Below are 21,934 nucleotides of genomic sequence, written 5' to 3'. Positions count from 1 at the left end.
ATAATCTGTCTTTATTGGAATTCTACAAACCCATCAATCCTGAGAAATTCCCTGCTTTACATAAAAATGCCTTGAAATTCACATCTCAATTTTTGACAACTTATCTATGTGAGCAGTTTTTTCCAAATTGAATTATGCAAAAAATTGTCTTCATACCAGACTTACTAATAAAAACCTGAGTAATGAACTAAGAATAGCAGTTTCTTCAGATGTGATATTCCTAAACTTTTTTAAAAAGAAGGAAAAAAAAACAGTTTCATCTTTTCACTAAACAAAACCAAATTTTAAAGTTAAGGTTAATTTGCTTTGATAAAATTATCACTAGGATAAATTTGTTTAAATATGCCATTTACATATAATAAATAATATAAATGTCCTAAATTCAGTGGCAGCGTTAATGAAGATGTTATGCATTAATTTAATATGTTAAACTTATCTTTATTAATGTTTTGAAAATTTCAAGAGTATTCTTTGAGAAAAGAAAGGTTTAGAGAGATATTCTTTCCTTTTGTTTTTCAGGCTTAACCTGTTGGGAAATGGAGAATTTCCTCCCCAACCAAGTTGAAGATAGTGAGTAATATTTTACATTCATCATCATTTAACATCTGTCTTCTATGCTGGCATGAGTTACATTGTTCAACTAGATTCGACTAATCTGACGGTTGTGTTGGTTTCCAATGTCTGCTTTGGCAAGATTTCTAAGGGTGGTGCCCTTAGTGATGCTAATGATTTTATACATGTATTTGGTGTAATCTTTTGTGGCATTGGCACTAGTGAGATCACCAAGTAACTCACAAAATAAGACCTCTCTACTGAGTGGGTGTGTGCATGCACACACATATATACACACGACAGGCTTCCTTCAGTTTCCGTCTTTCATATCCACTCACAAAGCTTTGACCAGCCGAAGGATATGGTAGAAGACCCTTGCCCAAACTCTTTGTATAAAGAAAGAAAAAAGATATTTGGAACATTTTTTTTTATGGAGGTTTAGCAATTTTGGTGATCTGTTAAGAATATTTCTACCAAATTCAAGCATCAGAAATTAATAAATTCCTTTCAAAAAGCCAATCTATTCTTATTTTTATTTTCTTGTAACTGAATTTATTTTTAAAATATTAGAATATTTCAGTGTAGATAGATTTCATCTGAACACATTTGAGAGATTTGAAAATATTCTCTTGCTAGAAAATAGAGATGTATTTGCTAAAATCTAATCAGTTCTTTGAAGCTGTAAAATGTTTTAGAGAGTTGCTGATTTTACTATATTTTCTTCATTATCATCAGTTTTGTGGCTATTGTTTGTCAAAGTAGTATGTTAAAAGTATGAATTACAGCACTGCAGCTCTTCACATATCTAATGTAGCAGTGACATGACTTCTAATGTAGCACTGCCATGACCTTTACTGTAGCAGTGCTATGACCTTCACTGTAACTGTAGCAGTGCTACGACCTCTACTTTAGCAGTGCTTCAACCTCTACTGTATCAGTGCTTCGACCTCTACTGTAGCTGTGCTATGACCCCTACTGTGGTAGTGCTACAACATCTACTGTGGCAGTGCTACAACCTCTTATGTAGCAGTACCATGGCTTCTAATGTAGCAGTGCTACGACCTCTGATGTGGCGGTGCTACGACCTCTACTGTAGCAGTGCTATGGCCTCTACTGTAGCAGTGCTACGGCCTCTACTGTAGCAGTACTACAACCTCTACTGTAGCAGTGCTGTGGCCTCTAATGTAGCAGTGCTACGGCCTCTACTGTAGTACTGCCACGACTTCTACTGTAACAGTGCCATGACCACTACTGTAGCAGTGCTATGACCTCGAATGTGACAGTGCCACAACCTCAAATGTGGCAATACTAACAGTAGTTTTTCCAGCTTTGAGGTTTTGGCTGAGGCTTATATTTACTGGTAACCCTTTACTGGTAGCTCTTTGGTTATGTGACAGATTATCCCATCTCTAGAAAAATATCTCTCACCTGATTTGGTAATGTTTCTACTGAAGTTGAAATAAAAATGATTGTGCAGCTAGGTTTTATCATGTAATTAAGGTAGATGACTTCTTTTTAATGCCCACTTTTCCATGTTTGCATGGGTTAGGTGGAATCTGTTGAAACAGATTTTCTCTTGCTGAATGATCCTTCCTGTTACTAATCTTCACTTGTTTGCCAGAAATGTTTTCCACAAAAAAAAAAAAAATCAACAATACTTGTATGATATTGACACTTGTTTACAATCATCCTGTGATGTCAAAATAAAGGTAAGCACACAGACACACACAGAGAGGTTTCTTTCAGTTTCTGTCTTCCAAATCCACTCACAAGCTCTGGTGCTATATTAGAAGACTGTCACCCAAGCTGCTATGCAATAGGACTGGACCCCAAAACCTCATGGTTGGGGAGCAAGTTTCTTAACCACACAGCTATGCCTGGCTTTATTTATGACAACATAGTGATGGTTGCTAGCGAAATTGTTTATAGATTCTTTTTTTTCTGCATTACATAACAAACAAAATTTCCTAATTAAATGTTTTTTATTATTTCATCATGTGGCAATTACCAAGTGAATCATACTTTTTATTTGCATAGGTCTAATTGGTAAATTTTATGAAGCTGACTGTTATATTATATTATGGACATTCTTTGAAGAAAATAGAACATTAAGCTGGCAAATATATTATTGGATTGGTGATAAAGCTCCAGTAAGTATATCATATCAAAGTATATATGGCTTAGATATTTTTCAAAAAATTTCAACTCTCATCAATTTCATTAAATGAAAAACCACTTGAAACAAATTAACTTCATTTAAATTCAAGTGAAAATTCAATGAATGTATATATTAAATATTTCATCATTAAGTATATTTGCTGTTATGATCTAATTTTAAAGTAAATCTTTGCTTTTTATTGATGTTTTCTCCCCACTTTTTCTTCATTAAATTTAGCTTGACAAAAAAGCTTGTGCTGCCATACATGCTGTGAACCTTCGAAATTTGCTTGGAGCCGAAACAAGAACCATTCGTGAAGAGATGAATGATGAAGATGATGACTTCTTAGATTTATTTGAGAATGGTATTTCGTACATTGATGGGGGGAGGACAGCTAGTGGTTTTTATACAGTTGAAGATATTGTGAGTATGATTTTATAAATCTTTTAAAAGTACAGTGAAGCTTATTTACAATATATTTATTACGTACAATTTTATATATATATAAAACCGAATCGACCAAGCTACCAGATGTTGTGAAATGTCACTGGTCACAATGCACTTCCTTGCATTGTTTTAGCTTTTGCATGATGACACTCTAGAGGCTATGTGGACTGGCCATCATTCTTCCTAAATGGAACACTAGTCCATCACAGGGTTACCCATTTACAACTAAGTGGAATGGGGCACACATGCATTACAACCAGCACACAAAGGAAAAAAAAAAAACCACTGTGCCTACAAGATTTTTCTAGATAAAATTAAATTTCGTTTTTAACTGAAGATGGTTACTTGTACAGATGTGCACATGGTTTGCAAAGAAAGATAAAATTTGCACACAAGTAAATTTCTGTGAACACCTACAGCAAAAAAAGAATTTTTAATTAAAGGGAACATTGGTAGATACATTCATCTAAGTAAATAAATGTAATGTGATTTATTTATCTCCTTTCTCTAGATAAACTAAAAATACTTCAGGCAGACACATTTAACTTGTTAGAACAAAAATATTTAAGACACAGTTAATTATGTATGTCTCTAAGATACGTTCTATATTTTTCAGTATAAACACATTTTCCCTTAACTTTATATTATGTAGGTCACTTTACTCTGAAAGCACAAAATTTACTATTATAAGAAGTCATGTTGTTCTTCTTGTCCCTAGGCAAGGCACATTTTACCTTACTTGTCAAAACCGCATTTGATTTTATGTCTTGTATCTTCCATGCCTCTGAGGCAAGGTGTATTGTCAAGTTACCTGGAAGCAAGACACATCATTATGATTGCCTCAAAGTAAGGCCAATTACTCTGCTTTCAGTGTAACCAGGTTATTTTATATTCTTTTAGCTCCTTATGTTCTGAGTTCAACTTTGTTTTTCATCCCTCCAGTGACAATAAAATAATGTACCAATCAAGTACTTGGCCAGTGGAATTGACTTGTACCGTCTCCTCAAAATTGCTGGCATTGTGCCAAAAATGAAAACCATTATTTTTCACAGCATGACAGGAAAGAACATACTTCCAGTGTGTAGAAAAGATAGTTGGCTCTAAAGATAACATCTTAAGTATTTGTTATGGGAGAACCCTGTACACCCCCACATGACTGAAAGTTTACTAAATGGATTTGAATAGATAAAGAATTGCATGAACTGTCAGTGGAAGTTGACAGCGTTGGTCGTCTGTATTGGTTACTGTGTTAGTTTAATATCGTAACTATGTTGGAGCAGTATGAAGTGCATTCTGTGTGAACAAAAATTCTGCGATAAGTTATTCTAGATAACCATATCCAAATATTTAGTGGGTAGTACTATTCTTACCCCCAATGTGTACATGCACATCATAACAGTATTCTTGCAAAATGTCATCATTTATAGAAACACTGGAAGACGTGTAAAAATGTCAAATAAAAATATTTAATATTGTAACAAGAAAAATTTGTTGAATACAAGTCAATTGTAATAGTCAATATAACAAATTTACATTTAGCTCTGACTGAAGTTATAAGAATTTATGTCTATATTTCTTTAAAAAAGCCATCTTTGGTAACAAAATTGTATTTATTTCAGGGATTCGATAAAAAACTGTATCGTACATCAGGAACTTTAAAATTACATTTGGAAAGAGTAAGTGAATTGAATTTTTTTTTTTATAATGTACATTAATCTGGGAAATTATTGATACTATTATTAGATTGTGTAAATTGAGATAAATCAGATGAAATGTGTTAAAGTGTTCAGTTTTTCTGTATTTCATCCTCGTTATTTTAATGTCCACTCTTCCGTGCTTGCATGGGTCTAATGGATTTTGTTGAGGCAAATTTTCTACAATCACATGTCCTTCTATATGATTTCAAAGTAATATTTTCTCATAGCTGGACATGTTTTTATTAGAAAATTGAAAATGAACAAAATCTTGCAAACTACATGGCAACCTCACTAATGCTGGTGGCATGAAAAAAAAAACCCCATCCAGTACACATTGTAAAATGGTTGGCTTTAGGAAAAGCTTTCAGCCATAGAAGCCATGCCAAAACAGACATTGGCACACAGCACAGTCCTCAGACATGTCAGTTCCTGTCAAACAATCTGACTCATCTCAGCATGAAAGACAGACGCTAAGTGTTCAGTTTCTCTAATTATAAGTCTTAATTTTTTTTTTTCACTTAATTCATCCAAAAAAGAGAGAGAATTTTCTCCCAAATTGTTGATGTCCCTACATCAGATTTTCAGGTTGGTACTTGTAGAGAAAATATGGAAAGGGAGAGCTTTGAGCAAGGTATTTAGTACAAGGTTTTGATAGTAAGATAGTGTTTCTCAAAGTTCTCAAAGTTTCTCATGTTGTATTCTATGTTCTCTATTTGATCTGGTTTCTCTATTCTTTCATATTTTTTGTTCTTTCTTTACTACAGTGTGATATGAATGCTACTGCATTAGATCCTCGCTTTGTATTCTTGTTTGATACTGGTCTCACTATTTATATTTGGGAGGGCCACAAAGCAAAAGGTGTAACCAAAACAAAGACCAGGTAAACTTATTTCATTATTATGCATAAAGTAATTTTGGAAGCAATTAAATTTTTGCTTACTGTTAAAAAAAAGAATACATTTATTAAAGAATTTGCCTATCTCACCTTAAAAGCTAAAATCTTGAATCTATAAGTATGATGTTGTTGATGACTGTAGATATGGCTGAGGAAGTTCAAATGAAGAACAGGAAAATTTACTATATCTAGTTCTCTGTTTCAATAACTTGTGGTGCTAACTACTAGTGAAGTAGAGCCTTCACCTTGTTAAAATAATTTCAGTCCCAAATGAAAAGAAATTAGTATTTTTAATTGAAACTGCATTTTATTTACATTTCTAATAAATGTTGACCAGGTTTTGGAATGTAATTTTCTTTCTCTTGCAACATTTGAAAGATACATTGAAATTTTTTTTTTTTTTAAGTTTCAGCTCTGAGCTGAAAACGAATGTTATCTTTTTAGAACATTTGGGCCTTTTTAAAAATTTTCTTTTTCAAATTAACAGGTTAATTGCTGAGAAAATCAATAAAAATGAAAGAAAAAACAAAGCTGAAATAGTGATGCTAAAACAGGGTATGAATGATACTGACTTCTGGAGAAAGATTGGAGGTCTACACGCTTCATACCAACTCAGAGTAAGTCTTTTTACACTTGGCTGTTTCATGAATGTTTAAATTGTATTCATTATTTTATTTAATATGCACAAGTATGATACTTTATTTTATTAAATATTTTATTTCTCTCCTACAAATGTGATAGAGCTGTCAACATTATTTTTTTTGCAATTTATTAGAAATGTTTTACACCTTTAACTCCACTAAGTTTGCACTTAATGAAGCAATCAATATTGAAATTATTTTGGTATTTAGCTGTTATTTCTAGAGCTGCTGACAGCAAGAATTCAGGACATAGCTAGCCATAGCAAAACATCCACGGAAAAGGTTAATAACATCTGGAGCAGCAAAAGTGTCCCCAAAACAAGGCTAGTGTGAGCAACTTGTTTAACCAATGGGTATTTATGGTTGGTTGTGGAGCATGGACTCTGAGCAGATTAGTAGAGAACATAATCGAAATAGAATTTGAAATTGAACCAAATTCAATGACTGGCACCCATGCCAACCTCCCTTCATTGGACACTAAACTCTGCTTGCAAAGACCTGTTGGGGCAAGTGAAATCGAAATTGAACCAAATTCGATGACTGCCACCCGTGCCAGTGGAGCGCTAACAGCTCCATCCGAGTGGGATCACTGCCAGAGCAACTGTCTGGCTTCCGTGCCAGTGAGCACATAAAAAGCACCATTTGAGCATGATCGTTACCAGCGTCGCCTTACTGGCACGTGAACAAAACATTCGAGCGAGATCATTGCCAGTGCCACTGGACTGACTCTTGTGCAAGTGGCAAGTAAAGAAACACATTTTGAGTACTGCCAGACTGGCCCCCGTGCAGGTGGCACGTAAAAGCACTCTCGTAGTGGTTGGGGTTAGGAAGGGCATCCAGCTGTGGAAGCTCTGCCAGATCAGATTGGAGCCTGGCGCTGTCATCTGGTTCGCCAGTCCTCAGTCAAATCGTCCAACCCATGCTAGCATGGAAAGCGGACATTAAAGGATGATGATGATGATATATACACACACTGTGCTTGAGGGGACCCTGTACTTAAGGAGACCTATTGAGTCAAGTACATCAACATCAAAAATCAAATGGAAATTGTAGTTGTGATGCCTGTGCCGGTGGCACATAAAAAGCACTATCCGAACGTGGCCGATGCCAGCGCCACCTTGACTGGCTTCCGTGCTGGTGGCACGTAAAAAGCACCCACTACACTCACAGAGTGGTTGGCGTTAGGAAGGGTATCCAGCTGTAGAAACACTGCCAGATCAGACTGGAACCTGGTGCCGCCTCCTGGCTTCCCAGACCCCGGTGGAACCGTCCAACCCATGCTAGCATGGAAAACGGACATTAAACGATGATGATGATCATCATCATCAATGCATTTGAAATGCGAGTGTATAGAAGAATGCTACAAGTCTTGTACAAGAAGTATCAAACAAATGAATGAGTGTTACATCATAAAAGTGAAAGACAACTGCTGAATATTATGAAAAAACAAAAGCTCATCTATTGTGACCATATTCGAAGAAGCAGAGGTTTGGAAAACATCATGAAAGGAAGAATGGAGGGTAGTAGATCAAGAAGGCACGCAAAGAATGCAATGGCTGGGCAATATCATGAACTGGCTGGACAAGAGTGGTAAAGCAGCTGGAGATTTTTATTGGGTCATCAATGCACTGCAGGTGTATGATACATGATGACAACAATGCTAACAGCTGAGAACTTTAATCTGTTAAAATAACTTTATTTTGAAAGTTTCAAATGCCATCAGCAGCAGTGGTCTTGAAAGATTTATTAAACAGAAAATTAATTTAGTTATGCTAAATTAATTTTCTGTTTAATAAATTAGTCATATTAGACACACACAAAGAATGTAAAAGAGAAGATACAAGTGTATCAGTTTCTGACTATAATTTTAATATTGGTTTGTTTTTAATTAACCCTTCTCTTTTTTCATACAGACATTTCAACTTCAATTATTATTCTTGTATTCAGCTAAATTGACATCATCCTATAAACAATTTTCAGAAAAAAGTTTTAATAAGTAAGGGATGAAAAAGGAAGCATTTGGATATGAAGTTGTTCAAATTTATTAAAACCTGAATGTTTTTTTTTTGTTTTATATATATATATATATATATATATATATATATTTAAAAAAGGAGATGTGGAACACGAGTTGTGATATATAAAAAAAAGGAAATGAAGAAAATGCTGACAAAATAATTTAAGTAAGGGAGAGTGTATTTAATTAGGTGAAAGTTCTTTTTACCGGTTGCGCATTTGTTATGCTTATCAAAAGATATTTTTTTAAGAGAGATAGAGTTCCTTTCTGATAGATTTTTTGCTCTTATCTGTCAGATAAGAGAAAAAAATCTATCAGAAAGGAACTCTATCTCTCTTAAAAAAATATCTTTTGATAAGCATAACAAATGCGCAACCGGTAAAAAGAACTTTCACCTAATTAAATACACTCTCCCTTACTTAAATTATTTTGTCAGCATTTTCTTCATTTCCTTTATATATATATATATAATATATATATATATATATATTTAAAAAAGGAGATGTGGAACACGAGTTGTGATATATAAAAAAAAGGAAATGAAGAAAATGCTGACAAAATAATTTAAGTAAGGGAGAGTGTATTTAATTAGGTGAAAGTTCTTTTTACCGGTTGCGCATTTGTTATGCTTATCAAAAGATATTTTTTTAAGAGAGATAGAGTTCCTTTCTGATAGATTTTTTGCTCTTATCTGTCAGATAAGAGAAAAAAATCTATCAGAAAGGAACTCTATCTCTCTTAAAAAAATATCTTTTGATAAGCATAACAAATGCGCAACCGGTAAAAAGAACTTTCACCTAATTAAATACACTCTCCCTTACTTAAATTATTTTGTCAGCATTTTCTTCATTTCCTTTATATATATATATATATATATATACATACACATTCTGTTAAATAGCATTTATTTCTTCTAATGTAGAGGTTAGCAAGAAATGAAGCTTTAGATTTGAAGGTAAGCAGTGTGCCATCTTTGAATGTTAAAACCATTGCATGTTATTTCAACATTTGGCCATATCTTCAGCATGTATCATTACTGTTTATTAATTCCTGGCTTTTACTACATATTTTAATTTAATGATTTCAGTTTACTAAGACTAAAAATATTCTGACAAAATCTTGAAACTGTTAAGAATTAATGCTAATGGAAGTTTGTTTTTTGTCTTTTCTTGTAATGTTTCTGAGTAATCTTGAGAATTACTTCATGTGTAACTTCGTATGGCTTGAATTGAAACTGTCTAGGATGTCTTCAAATTTGCAATATCTTCAAAAGTGTCTTACTTCTTTCAAGAGTATTCTGTATTATTCAACCTCATTTAAGGAATAACTATAACTACAGTCAACAAACAGTACTAAAGATATTGATGTCTTGGTGTGTGTGCTCACACATAAAGTCATGCATGGTCTTGTTTTTTTGCTACAATCAGGTTTCTAGGAAATTTCAAAAATTAGCATGATGCTTTATTCACTGAGATTAATACAGTAATTATTTGGAAGTTGGTTTTTGTCATCTTAAATTTCTTGAGATCATTTCAATTTTTACCTTTATTACTATACCATTTCTATTACTATTCTTAGATTTCTGCTTTACATATTCCAACACATTCAAAATTATATAAAAAGAGAAACAAACATTCCTTGGAGAACTAGAAGCAAGTCTTGTGATTAAGTTTCTAAATTCCAAAACTTGTGTTTGTATCTGTGTCTACACAATGCACTCACATGTGAACATATATGTTTGCTTAATTTTTTTTTGTCAGTTTTCAATTGATTAAACTGCTTTTTTATATGTTTCTACTAATTAGCTTAATATTTTAAAAATAACTTTCATAATATTTTGATTTTGATTTCTTAGTTCCTTTCTTTTTTTCTTATTCCCAAGCTTAAAAACAAAATATAATCTTAATATTCTAAATAGATTGTTTCATTTTAGTAAAATTTTCATCTCTACTAAAAAAAATTTTCTTAGTTTATTGATCTTGGGATCTCCCAATATAATATTCTGATGTATGTATTCTGCATAAGTTAAATGGTGACAAGTGAAAATTTTGTATATATAATAATAAATCCCACAAGTACTAATACCCTTTTTTTTTTTCCATCATGCCCCAATATTACACTATTTTCCATAGTTAATATCTAAAGCGAAAACATAACTATATTTACAAAATAACATATATAGTTGATATCTGATGATGTTTATATAGTGGGTTCTCTCACTGATTTTGACATTTGAGGGTCCAACAGTCAACTATTAGACTACTTATGCGAATGATTTGCTTTCAGTAGTGAAGGGTTGTGCAAGACTAGCCACACTTTTTGGAAAAGTTGATAGCAGAAAGTTGATGCAAATGTTTGCCATGAACTCAATGAACAACATAGTTCTCCTCTTCCTGGACAGTTTAACCCTGGTAGGTCAAGTGTGCACCCAGATAACAAATCAGAAATTTCTGTATATGTATGTAGCTAGACTTAAGTTGTGTAGAAACGAGAGTCAATCTAATCTTGTGAGTTAATCAACAGATCACTAGGTCAGAGTGAACCTGGTACACCTCTAGAACAGTTGTTTTTTTTATTCTTTAAGCTGAGAAAGAAGGGCAATAAGTTTGTGAGCCTTCCAGGCTAATAAAATTGCTATTTTGGCCTAAACTTCTTTTGATCAGTTTGGGGAAAGAAAATATAGGTAGGGAAAATGTTCTAGAAAGCTTCATTTCTGGGACAGAATTTATAAATAAATATGTTTAACCCTTTAACATTCAGATTACTCTGTCAAATGTAATACTTATTTATTTGCATGCATTACCTCATAGCTTTAAGATTTTGATGTGTTTATTTTTAGAATGACGTTGTAGGGTAGGTATGAGAGACCAAATCTAGCCAGTTTGAACAAAAAACAGGTAGAATATTTTGGTTGGATATAGCTGGTTCAAATGCTAAAGAGTTAATACAGTCTTTAATGTACTAGAGAAGATAAGAGTGACAGTGTTAATTGTAGTTGTAATAGAGATCAGCCTAAGATTATTGACTTACGTTTATAACTAATTTTAACTGTACTTTTCTCCACAAATATGTTTGTGTGACCTTCATATAGTGACTTTTCTACATAGTGTTAGCTGTATCTGAGGTTCTTTCGGTACTTACAACGTTCGGGCTGTTGAGAAACATTTATGTGTAGGTATTTGCCAATTTATCACATTACAACATTCCATAGAAGGATTTGAATTCATCACCTCGAATTTGCATTAGTTATGTAGTGTTTTTGGCGTTTACTGCTTTCATACCTATTTGTAACTAGCTGAAGTAATCTGTTAAGAGCTACTGAGTACCAGAAACATTCTGCTGACAAAAACTATCATCTGTTGACTCATCAACAAGCTGTAATTTTTTTACTTTATTGACTGTAATGAAGAAGTCATCTCAAAATCTTAATAAAGCACATTTCAGCAGTGTGATGCTCCCTGAACCCATATTGATAAGAACATATCAATAACAACATACTGATCGTTTTTATGAATTTCATGTCTTCATACTTCAGTGGGGCAATGGAATAAAACATTCATCTGTAAATTGCCTTCTTTAACAAGTCTTGTATATATCTAAATTTGTACCCTCATCAAATTTATGTTCATCATCATAATGATCTGTTTGGGTTCTTGGCAGAACAGAAGCTCTTCACAGCATTCTTCTGTATTTTTCTTTCATATGGTTCTTTGTCATCCTTGATTGTCTTATTCATCTCACATTTCACAATTGGTTGGTCAGTAACTTCTTTTTTGGCTTTATCCTTGAGCTCTATATTACTCACAATCTCTGGATGCCTAATGTTTAAGATGTTTCTGCGGTACCTGTTCACGAATTTTTGAGGCTTTCTAAATATATTTGTATTCAGTTGCCATTACTCGGCACCATATAAGCAGGATGGATTTGATGTTGCTATTGAATATTCTTTGCTTAATATGTCTGAACTGAGCCTTTGCTTTCTAGATAAAATTTTAAATGTTTGCAGGCTACACTCACTTTTTCATGTCCTTATTTTGATGCTCTTTGTATTTCAACTTGCAGACAGCATGCCTCTTAGATATATATATATAAAACCTTTCACTTTGTTCAATTTGTGATTTCCAACCATGACAAAACTAGCATTGTTATGGTGAACTTCTGTGATTTCTGTCTTTCCAGCATTAGCTCTCAGTCTGGGGTTTTTACTTCTATCTCTGATAGTTTGTTTTTTTCTGCATATGTGAGCAAATATTTCTCAGATCCTTCAGATCAGTGGTTCTCAACCATTTTTTTATCTATGGATCCCTTTCATTACTATTTGATGTTTAAAAACTAGTTCTGTAAACACATTTTTTCAAAATTTCTATTTTGCTTTTCACTCATTAATTTGTGTAGGTTGAATTAGGTAAAATGTTTGAGAAAGAAATTTGGCTGTTTTTTGCAATAAGTACACCTAAATTAAAATTTAAGTGACCCTTAAAATAATATGGACACCATTTACTGTTTTGCTTATGTATGCCCCTAAAGAATTTTATATGAACCCTGTTTGAGAACCAGGATTCTAGATCCTCCAGAAGCTTCTCTTGCTAAAAGAGCAAGCACAAGAGTAGGTACAAGCCTAGCTTTGTACATCACCCATTCAATCATCTTCAAGGTCATCAATAATAATAGACAAAAAAAGAAAAAAGAACAGACTGGAGGAACCTAAGTATCTCAAGAGTTTTAACTAGAAACTGCGCAAGTGAATACAGGCAAGTGAATGAGACATTGGGACAGTGAATAAGCAGAAATCAGAACAGGTTTAGCTGAGCATTCCCATTAACTGCTTAACAGCATCATCACTCCTGCCTCACATTACATGTGACTCACATATTCCACCACTGATCTCTGAATGCATTTGTTATTTGTAGTTGGCCTGTGAGTCAACTACAAAGGACATGACATAAGCCTGAAAGATGCTTGAAAAATGGTACCACAGCAGACCCAGACAGAGTTCCACCTGATGTCCTGAATGTGGATTTGGACACCATTAGTAATTTGGTTTCCTCCTTACTGCAGACAATAAGAGTGGTGAGGGGAACACAAAGTATTCACACTTTGTGTCCCCAGTACTTGTATCTTCTACAATAAGAGGAAAAGTTATCTGGTGAAACTGCCAAAAACTGGAAGATCTTGGCTAATTAGGAAAATGTGGTATCTTTCTTCTCTCAGTATCTAGCAAGGTATTCACTAAAATCATCATCTTTGCTTTAACATCCATTTTTCCATGCTAGCATATTGAGGCAGATTTTCTACAGCTAGTTGTCCCTTCGGTCACCAACCTTCACATGTTTCCAAGCAAAGTAATATTTCCACTTGGCCAGACATGTTTACATAGAATATTGGAAATGAATGATATTAATTGTATGACAGGCTCTTTAATTTCCTGTTTATCAAAATCAACACTCAAGGCTTTGGTCAGCCCTGGACTATATTAAGACTCTTGCTCAAGATATCATACATTGAGACTGAATCTAGAACCATGTGGTTGGGAAGCAGATTTCTTAACCACACAGCCATGTCTATGTGTTGTATCATTTTTTTAATAATTTTCATCCCTAAATTTTTTATGCTTTCACCTGTAATTATCATAATCAATTCTGAAATTTTGATAGTTATTAAATGTGTATATAAATAAAGATATTGTGTGTGTGTGTAGGCTAATCGAAATTGAAAAAAAAAAAACAGGAAAAACAACAAAAGTCAAAAGGATGTACACAGTGACTATATTAGATTGATGCTCAGAGAAAGTTTAAGATGGAAAAAAAGAGTGGATGTAATGTTTTGAGCATGGCTCTTCATCAGAAAGAGGGGAAAGTTCAGAGAGAAGGAAAAGAATAGTCCAAGAAAAGCAGATGTGTCATATATGTAGATAAATAAAATGTTCTGTGTATGAATGTGTACATGCAAGTTTATGTGAGTGAGTTTATGTTGCCCTTTGTCTTCATGGTTGTTTGCTAGTTGTAAACAAAAGTCTTATTCAGATGGTATCATTTATTTCCAATTCTCAACAAACCATGTCCAAGCTATATGTTATTCAGTAGACTGGAAGATTGTTACTTTGCTTGGAAACAGATGAGGGTTGGTGTCAGGAAGGGCATCCAACCGATAGAAACTTTCTTCCCGTGTAGTATCAACTGACCCATGCAAGCATGGAAAAGTAGCCACTAAAACAATGATGATGATGAATGTATTTCTGTTATGTGAGTTATAATGTTCAAATTTTAAATTCCAGGAACATGTGCCAATTGATTTTGAACCCCACCAGCCTCGTTTGTATCGTGTGGGACTTGGAAGAGGTTATCTAGAACTACCACAAGGTAACATCTATACTTATTTATTGTTTGTTAATCAATTTATTTAATTTCCATTCACACAGAATCCTATTAATAAAAGCTTATCACCTTTCTGAATACATTAAGCTGCAGTTTGGCAATTATTGCTGATAGCATGGGAACCAGTTTAATGAGGCTACTAATATTATTGATAGTTAGTTCACCTGTATGTTAAGCAATATTAGTGATATTATTCATGAAGATTATTCTTTTTCAGACTGAAAACCTTATTTTTAGAGATGAAAACAATACTAATACATTTCATTATCTCTAAAAGTGAAGTTATTAATTAGACTTTACATTTGCAAGCCATACCGCTTACTATCAAGAATTCACTATCTTAGATTTCACAGCCATCACGTATCACCAATCTTTTTATTATGATTATAATCATTTTAAACCTTTTGTTACTGTATTTATTTTGAGATGCTCTGTGTTTCTTTCAATTACTTTAAATATAACAAAGAATTTAGTAAAATAACTTAGTTATCATTCAGCTAGTGTTAGGAACATAAATTGTGACTAAGGTTTGGTGGAAGATTTTAATTCAAAACTTATGAAAACAAGACATTTGTACTCAGAGCCAGTTTCAGCCGGGTTGGTAATGAAAGGATTAAAGTGCAAGCATGGCTGTGTGCTGAAAAAGTTTGTTTTACAATCATGTAGTTGTGGGTTTAATCCCACTGCATGTTTCCTTGAGCAAGTGTTTTCCATCATAGCCTTAACTTAACCAATAACCTTTGAGTGGAATTTGATGGATGGAAACTGTGAGAAAGCCATTTTGTGTGTGTGTGTGTGTGTGTGTGTGTGTGTGTGTGTGTCAGTGAAAGATTAAGTTTTGGTAAAAAGCATGTCCTATTCCAACAAAGTCATTTGTACCATGTTACAGGCACTGTCTTGAAACTAATGTAATGAACCAGTTATCTGATGGGAAATTGTTTACTGATTGCAGTATTGAATAAGTAAATATATAAACCTTCCCAAACAACTAAAAGTTATGAGGAAGAAAAATCTAGAAAATTTGGTTACAATGCTTTGATGTGTTTGACTTCCTGCTGACATTAAACCACACAAATCCCTCACATGTTGTCATATGTTAGGGTACCAAAAGGAAGTGTCAACTATTCAAACTTTAAGTTTCAGAGTTCAGTATAAATGTGATGTATCATTAGGCTGCATACATTTCCTTTTAATCAATAAATTACTGAGGTATTAATTCCACCTCTAGTAACTCTTCTGCTGAGATGAGATTTAGAAAGTCCATCTGAAAGAGTGATGGTCTGCATAATAGCTGCCTAGTTGTAAGTAGGGACCCTACAAGCGTACATGTCACTGTGTTAACAGTTTGTTACTTTATCGTACTGACCGCAACTTGCTCCTGAAGTCACTACTGTGAAAAAAATTAAATTACTTTCAGTAATATTATTCAAAGCTTTTTTAAATTAATACACCAATAATTTGTATCATTGTTATGGGAACAAGATAAAGATATAAAGGTGTTTTAAAATATTTTTTAAAATCTTTAATAAAACTATCTTTAATTTTGTTTATTTTTTTAAACATTTTCTTTTTTTCTTCTTCAATTCATCACTGTTATTTCAGTTGAAGTTCATCATGGTCGACTAGAACAGAAGCTACTTGATACAAAATGTGTATATATCCTGGATTGTAATACAGACTTATTTGTCTGGTAAGTATTACATGAAACTGAATTAACCTTAGTTTACAGCATATTTTATTTAATGTTGATGTATACTGAATTATAACTTAATGGATTTCCTTGCTACTTTTCTTAACTAACAGGATAGGGAAGAAATCAACTCGGCTTGTTCGTGCTGCAGCTTTGAAATTATCTCAAGAAGTCTGCGGTATGCTGAAACGGCCTTCTTTTGTGACTGTCACAAGATGTCTTGAAGGGTAAGTCAGCAGTTTGTCCCTGTTGCACATTGTTCTGGTTTTTGAATTGTCATAATCTGGACATTTTTTAAAACTTTCCCCTCTTAAATATAATGGCTTAATCTATAAATATTTACTTAATTTATAGATATTTACTGATGCTTATAACTAAGATTTCAGACATGGTAGTTCAAAGCCCAAAGCCATATTTCTAATGGTGTGGTGACATAGTGATTAATCTGCCTTGTTATTGTCTCCAAAGTTCACAAATTAAATTTTGTCATTGATGTTGTGAGAGTTTCAGCTAGCTCTATCAATAGGGTGTCAGCCTACAACAATAAACTTAACCGAATATACTACTTCAAGGGCCATTGTGTTCTGTAAGTATTGCATATTAGCCTGACAGTCATTTATTATTGAAGCAAATATATCAATGATCTTCCAATTAAGTGTACTTTTAATAAATTCAAAAACCATCAGGTGTCTTGAAGAAATTTCGAACCTGGGTTCTCATTCCCAAGGTATTTTTCGATGTTGTTATTGTTATTCAGGTCACTGCCTGGAATCGAACTCGGAATCTTGGGGTTAGTAGCCCACGTTCTTAACCACGATGCCATATGTAAATCATGTACTTTTTTTTTTAACTTCAGCACTGTTGGATCCAGTTCACTAAATATGTCTTTTCCTCTCATTCTTTGTCTTGTACAATGTTCTTCTCTGTTCCATTAACCTGAAGGGAATCTCCATCCTCAATTTTTTCCTTTAAGTTTCTTTAAAATATGAAAATAACTGAATTGGTGCATTATTTAAAATAATAAACTCAGTTTCAATATCTTGAATTTTGGATTGCTCTAGATTGTGAGGAACTAAGCAGAAACTTTATGACTAATTAATTATTAATACATTCTCCTTTCCTGATTTATGAAAATCTTGGTATGATATTGGTAAAAAAATTTTTTTTAAGATTGATAATTTTTCATATATCTATTTTAACCATTTAGCTTGTAACAGCTGTGATGATGATATTGGAACATAAAAACTTTTTCCTGTATATCATTAGTGTTATAATAAATTTATTCTTTTGAATTGATTTCAGAACTGAACTACAGATTTTTAAAACCAAATTTGTTGGTTGGGATGACATCATTGCTGTTGACTATACCAGGTCTGCAGAATCAGTCATTAGGAGAGGTGCAGATATGAAGGTAAAGACTTGCAGTCTGATTAAATTTTCCAACTCAGTTTTTGAAATTATTAGTCACTATTGACAATACATGCACCTGTGTGCCCTATTTGCTTTGTCTATCCACCTCTATCTCCATCTCTAATCATCTGTCACCCTCTTTTACGTTATTGTGAAGTCACCTACCCACTCACCCTTTCTGATTCTCAAGCCCTATTCTCTCTATTATATTCACCTTGTACCTTGTTGTTATGTCCTCACCAGCTCTTTCTTCTCTTTCCAGCTAGAGAAGCCATGTATTTCCTTCATAGCAAGACACCTGTTCTTGTCCTATCATACTTCAACCTCTCAACATCTGGCACAAAACCACCCCCTTCAGTACTACACCTCAACTCAGCTGAGGGGATTTTCTCTTACAAGTTATTTGGTAACCTTACTTGTGCTAGTGTCAGAAAAAAATGTACTTAGTACACTCTGTAAAATTAATTGATCAACAGAACAAGCAGCCTGCTCGTGGAAGTATCATGCAAGTGGCTGAGCAGCACTCTGTGGAGTGCTCAGCCACTTACACATTTCTACAGTTGAATGACTTTCCTAACACCACTTAGTAAAATGATTGGTGTTAGGAAAGTCATCCAAGTGTAGAAACCATGCAAAAGCAAACGCTGGAGTTCTGTGCAGTCATCTGGTTCATTGGTTACTGTCAAACTGTCCAGCCTATGACAACATGAATGACATAAGCTAAATGATAATGATGGGTGCCTTTATGTGCCAGGTACACAACACTGGCATCAGCCACAACTATGACGTCACTTGGCTTGACAGGTCTTCTCAAGCACAGCATATCGCCAAAGGTCTCTGAGGCAATGACAAATGACCAAGACCTTTGGTGATATGCCCTGCTTGAGAAGACCCATCAAGTCAAGTGAAACCATAGTGTGGCTGATGCCAGTGTTGCATAACTGGCACGTAAAAAGCACCTTTCAAACTTTGGGCCTCCTGGAGGCAATGACAAATATCCAAGACCTTTGGTAATATGCCATGCTGGAGAAGACCTGTCAAGCCAAGTGAGATCATAGTTGTGTTCAATGCCAGCGTTTTGTAACTGGCACCTGTGTTGGTGGCATGTAAAAAGCACCCACTACACTCTTGGATGGTTGGCATTAGGAAGGGCATCCAGCTGTAGAAACTATGCCAAATCAGATTGAAACCCAGTTTTCAGTCAAACCATCCAACCCATGCCAGCATGGAAAATGGATGTTAAATGATGATGATGATGATGATGATCGTGATGAAGTGAAATCAACAAAGTGTATTAGAGAAAAATTTATGCACAAAATAGAAGTTATCGTGCTGTAGGTAGAACCTGTCTGATACCAAACTGTTTTCTAATTGTAACCATTTAACTGATTTTTATTAAAAGGTTTTCATTGATGTAAGAGGTGACCTATGGGAAACCTTTTAAAATGTTTCCATCAGGCATGAAATCCTATATCCCTCCTCCTCATGCCAACAAAAGAGCCCTTATGTTATCACCTTAATCTGTTAGATATTGTGTAATCTCCCCTTGTAAATGAAAAGTGAGTGTCCTACAAATTCTTGTGAACAAACTGCACAGATGATTTATTTATAGTGATCAAATGTTTGTATTGTACATTACCTCACTCCTTCCATCAAATGGACATTACCTGTAAAGGTGCACCATGTGCCACGCATCAGGTGTTGAAGTGATCACAGAGCAATGTGAAATGAAGTGTTTTGCTCAAGAACACAATGCACTGCTCAGTCTAGGAATTGAAATCATAATTGTGTGATTGTGAGTACAACACTCTAACCACTACATCACATGCCTTCACTACTCAATGTAACACCCTAATATCCTTCACATCAGACCCTACTATTAAGAAAAAAGAAAGATACATTGGATAATGTATTCCTGGGTACCCTTAAAGAGGTACAATGATCATAGATCTGCTCAGTATTAGCTGAGTTCTCATTGTACCTGAGAAGTTACTCATTTATATGATGAAGATTCAATTAATTTTTCCAAAGTTTTATGACAATCATTTGAGCATCAAATAAATTGCTTTGCAGTAATTGTTCTGGATCTCTGTGTTCTTGTAGTCAAACTTAGAGAGGAATCAGCTCTTCCAGGTCTGAAAGTGCCCTAGTCATGCTATATGCCATTGACTTCATTAAGACACTCTTTTCCGAAGTCAACCCTGAGTCTCATTAAAACCAAATATTGTAAAATTTAATCTAAAGTTTTCTACAAGCACTGTTTAGTTAAAGGTATCTGAATTCATCTTTCATGAATTTATATTTCTTTCAGGTGATAATGGAAAGAGACAAAATCAAAACAGATTTATCTGCTCTGTTTATTCCACGACAACCTGCTATGTCACTTGAAGAAGCAGTAAGTATTCTAATATTAGTTCTCTTAGCATTTCCGACCTCTTCTTTTTTATATAGTTTTTAGTACCTTGAAGAAAGCAAGAAAACTTATTTTCACAACTTATACACAACTAGTTCAATCGGAATTGCATTTTACATACCAGTCAGTCTTTATTTCTCTTCTTGACAAAATATTATATCACTGACAGAAAATTTTTAATTTATTTCTATGAATTATGATTTTATAATTTGTACCAGATATGATTACTTGTTTCAAATTTTGTAAACAAATTTTGTCTTTAAAAACTCACAAAATTTTCTTTTTGTAAACTTATTAAATAACAGAAACCCATTCACATCTCCTCATTTAATTCTATGCAAAGTGATATTCGAAGACTACAATAATGTGAAGTGCATAATTGTCTGTGGTGTATAACAACATCCAATAATCTCGTCAATACAGTGGTGCACACACGCATATGCATACATTTATGTATATATGATAGATTCTCTTGTTGTGAATGGCAAATGAGGATTCAGTAAAATAAAGCATTAATTATGTTATATGGACATGAATGTATCTCTTGAGGTTTGCTTGTGCCTTGCAAACCTTTTGGTAAATGGAACAAGTTCAGGACTCAGTTTGCTTGAGTGCTTGTAAATCATTTACTATGTGTCTTCTTGGGTGGACTGCAAGGCCTGCTTTGCTTCGTGCCACAAAACCACAATGACAGGTAAGGTTTCCATTTAGAAGAGCAACATTTTACCAGTGTGTCTTCATGCTGCACGAAGTTGGTCCTGATGTTGGAATCGACTTTGCTCAAATCTTTAAACTGAGGAGAAGCAGGACTTGCACCAGGTCCTGCATAACCAGGTCCAATAACCACACCACATCAGTTCTTAATTCCAATTCTTTTTTTTTCTTTAATAAGCAATTAGTTTTAATTATGAGCATTGAAACATCTCATTTTCCTCTCTTATTAATATCTAATACTTTAAAGTCTGCCTAAGTCAGTGATTATCATTTTCATTTATGAAACCTATTTGCTTTCATCTATTTTTTACCAGGAACAATTATCTCAAGAGTGGAATGAAGACCTTGATCAAATGGAATCTTTTGTATTAGAAGGAAAGAAATTTGTCCGTCTACCTGAAGAAGAATTTGGTACATTTTTCTTTTTATATCTTTCATAATTTCTTACTCTTTACTTAGAGAAATCCATCAGATAAAATGTTATAGCACAAATAGAATATAGAAATACACAGAAATCCGTAATCTTTTAGATAACTCCTCTTCCATCACCTTACATCTTATGCACAACCTTTGCCTCACCTCTCTTGCACTCTTGTAACCTATCCAACCACACGTTGTTTCTCTTTCTCTCATATTCTCTCATCCTTCCTCTGTCTACTATCATTTTTACTATTCTGCTACTCTTTACCACCCCAGCCACTCCCACTCTACTTTAAGGTGAGTGGCCATAGGGCTCTTCTACAGCAAGAAACCCATTCTGTTCTTGACATTATTTTCATACTTTAACTCCTCATCACCCAGCATAAAACAGCCTCCCTCTCTACTGAGTCTCTAGTCAGTTGAAGAGAATCTATATCTTATAGCCAGCATGCTGACCTCACTAGTGCCGGTGCCACAAACAAAGAACCCAGTACATGCTGTAAATA

At 34.0% G+C, this 21,934-nt stretch overlaps 1 protein-coding gene across 2 annotated transcripts in view; it reads left to right on the top strand.

Annotated features, from left to right (window-relative positions):
- LOC115213795 (protein flightless-1 homolog) overlaps positions 1-21,934 on the top strand; it is a 76,449-nt gene that overhangs the window by 38,987 nt on the left and 15,528 nt on the right. Inside the window, exons 16-28 of one of the 2 annotated variants that reach the window (XM_029782653.2) lie at positions 520-570; positions 2,590-2,702; positions 2,948-3,133; positions 4,777-4,833; positions 5,619-5,734; positions 6,237-6,366; positions 9,330-9,362; positions 14,682-14,766; positions 16,384-16,471; positions 16,585-16,698; positions 17,774-17,882; positions 20,193-20,276; positions 21,323-21,419. In XM_029782653.2, the coding sequence (XP_029638513.1) occupies positions 520-570; positions 2,590-2,702; positions 2,948-3,133; positions 4,777-4,833; positions 5,619-5,734; positions 6,237-6,366; positions 9,330-9,362; positions 14,682-14,766; positions 16,384-16,471; positions 16,585-16,698; positions 17,774-17,882; positions 20,193-20,276; positions 21,323-21,419 (1,263 nt within the window). The remainder of the gene's footprint in view (positions 1-519; positions 571-2,589; positions 2,703-2,947; positions 3,134-4,776; positions 4,834-5,618; positions 5,735-6,236; positions 6,367-9,329; positions 9,363-14,681; positions 14,767-16,383; positions 16,472-16,584; positions 16,699-17,773; positions 17,883-20,192; positions 20,277-21,322; positions 21,420-21,934) is intronic. The other variant, XM_029782654.2, reaches the window with a different exon arrangement.

Source organism: Octopus sinensis, linkage group LG7 (genome assembly GCF_006345805.1).
Source record: "Octopus sinensis linkage group LG7, ASM634580v1, whole genome shotgun sequence".
NCBI lineage: Eukaryota > Metazoa > Mollusca > Cephalopoda > Octopoda > Octopodidae > Octopus > Octopus sinensis.
This window is presented reverse-complemented; position numbering and strand designations above follow the sequence as displayed.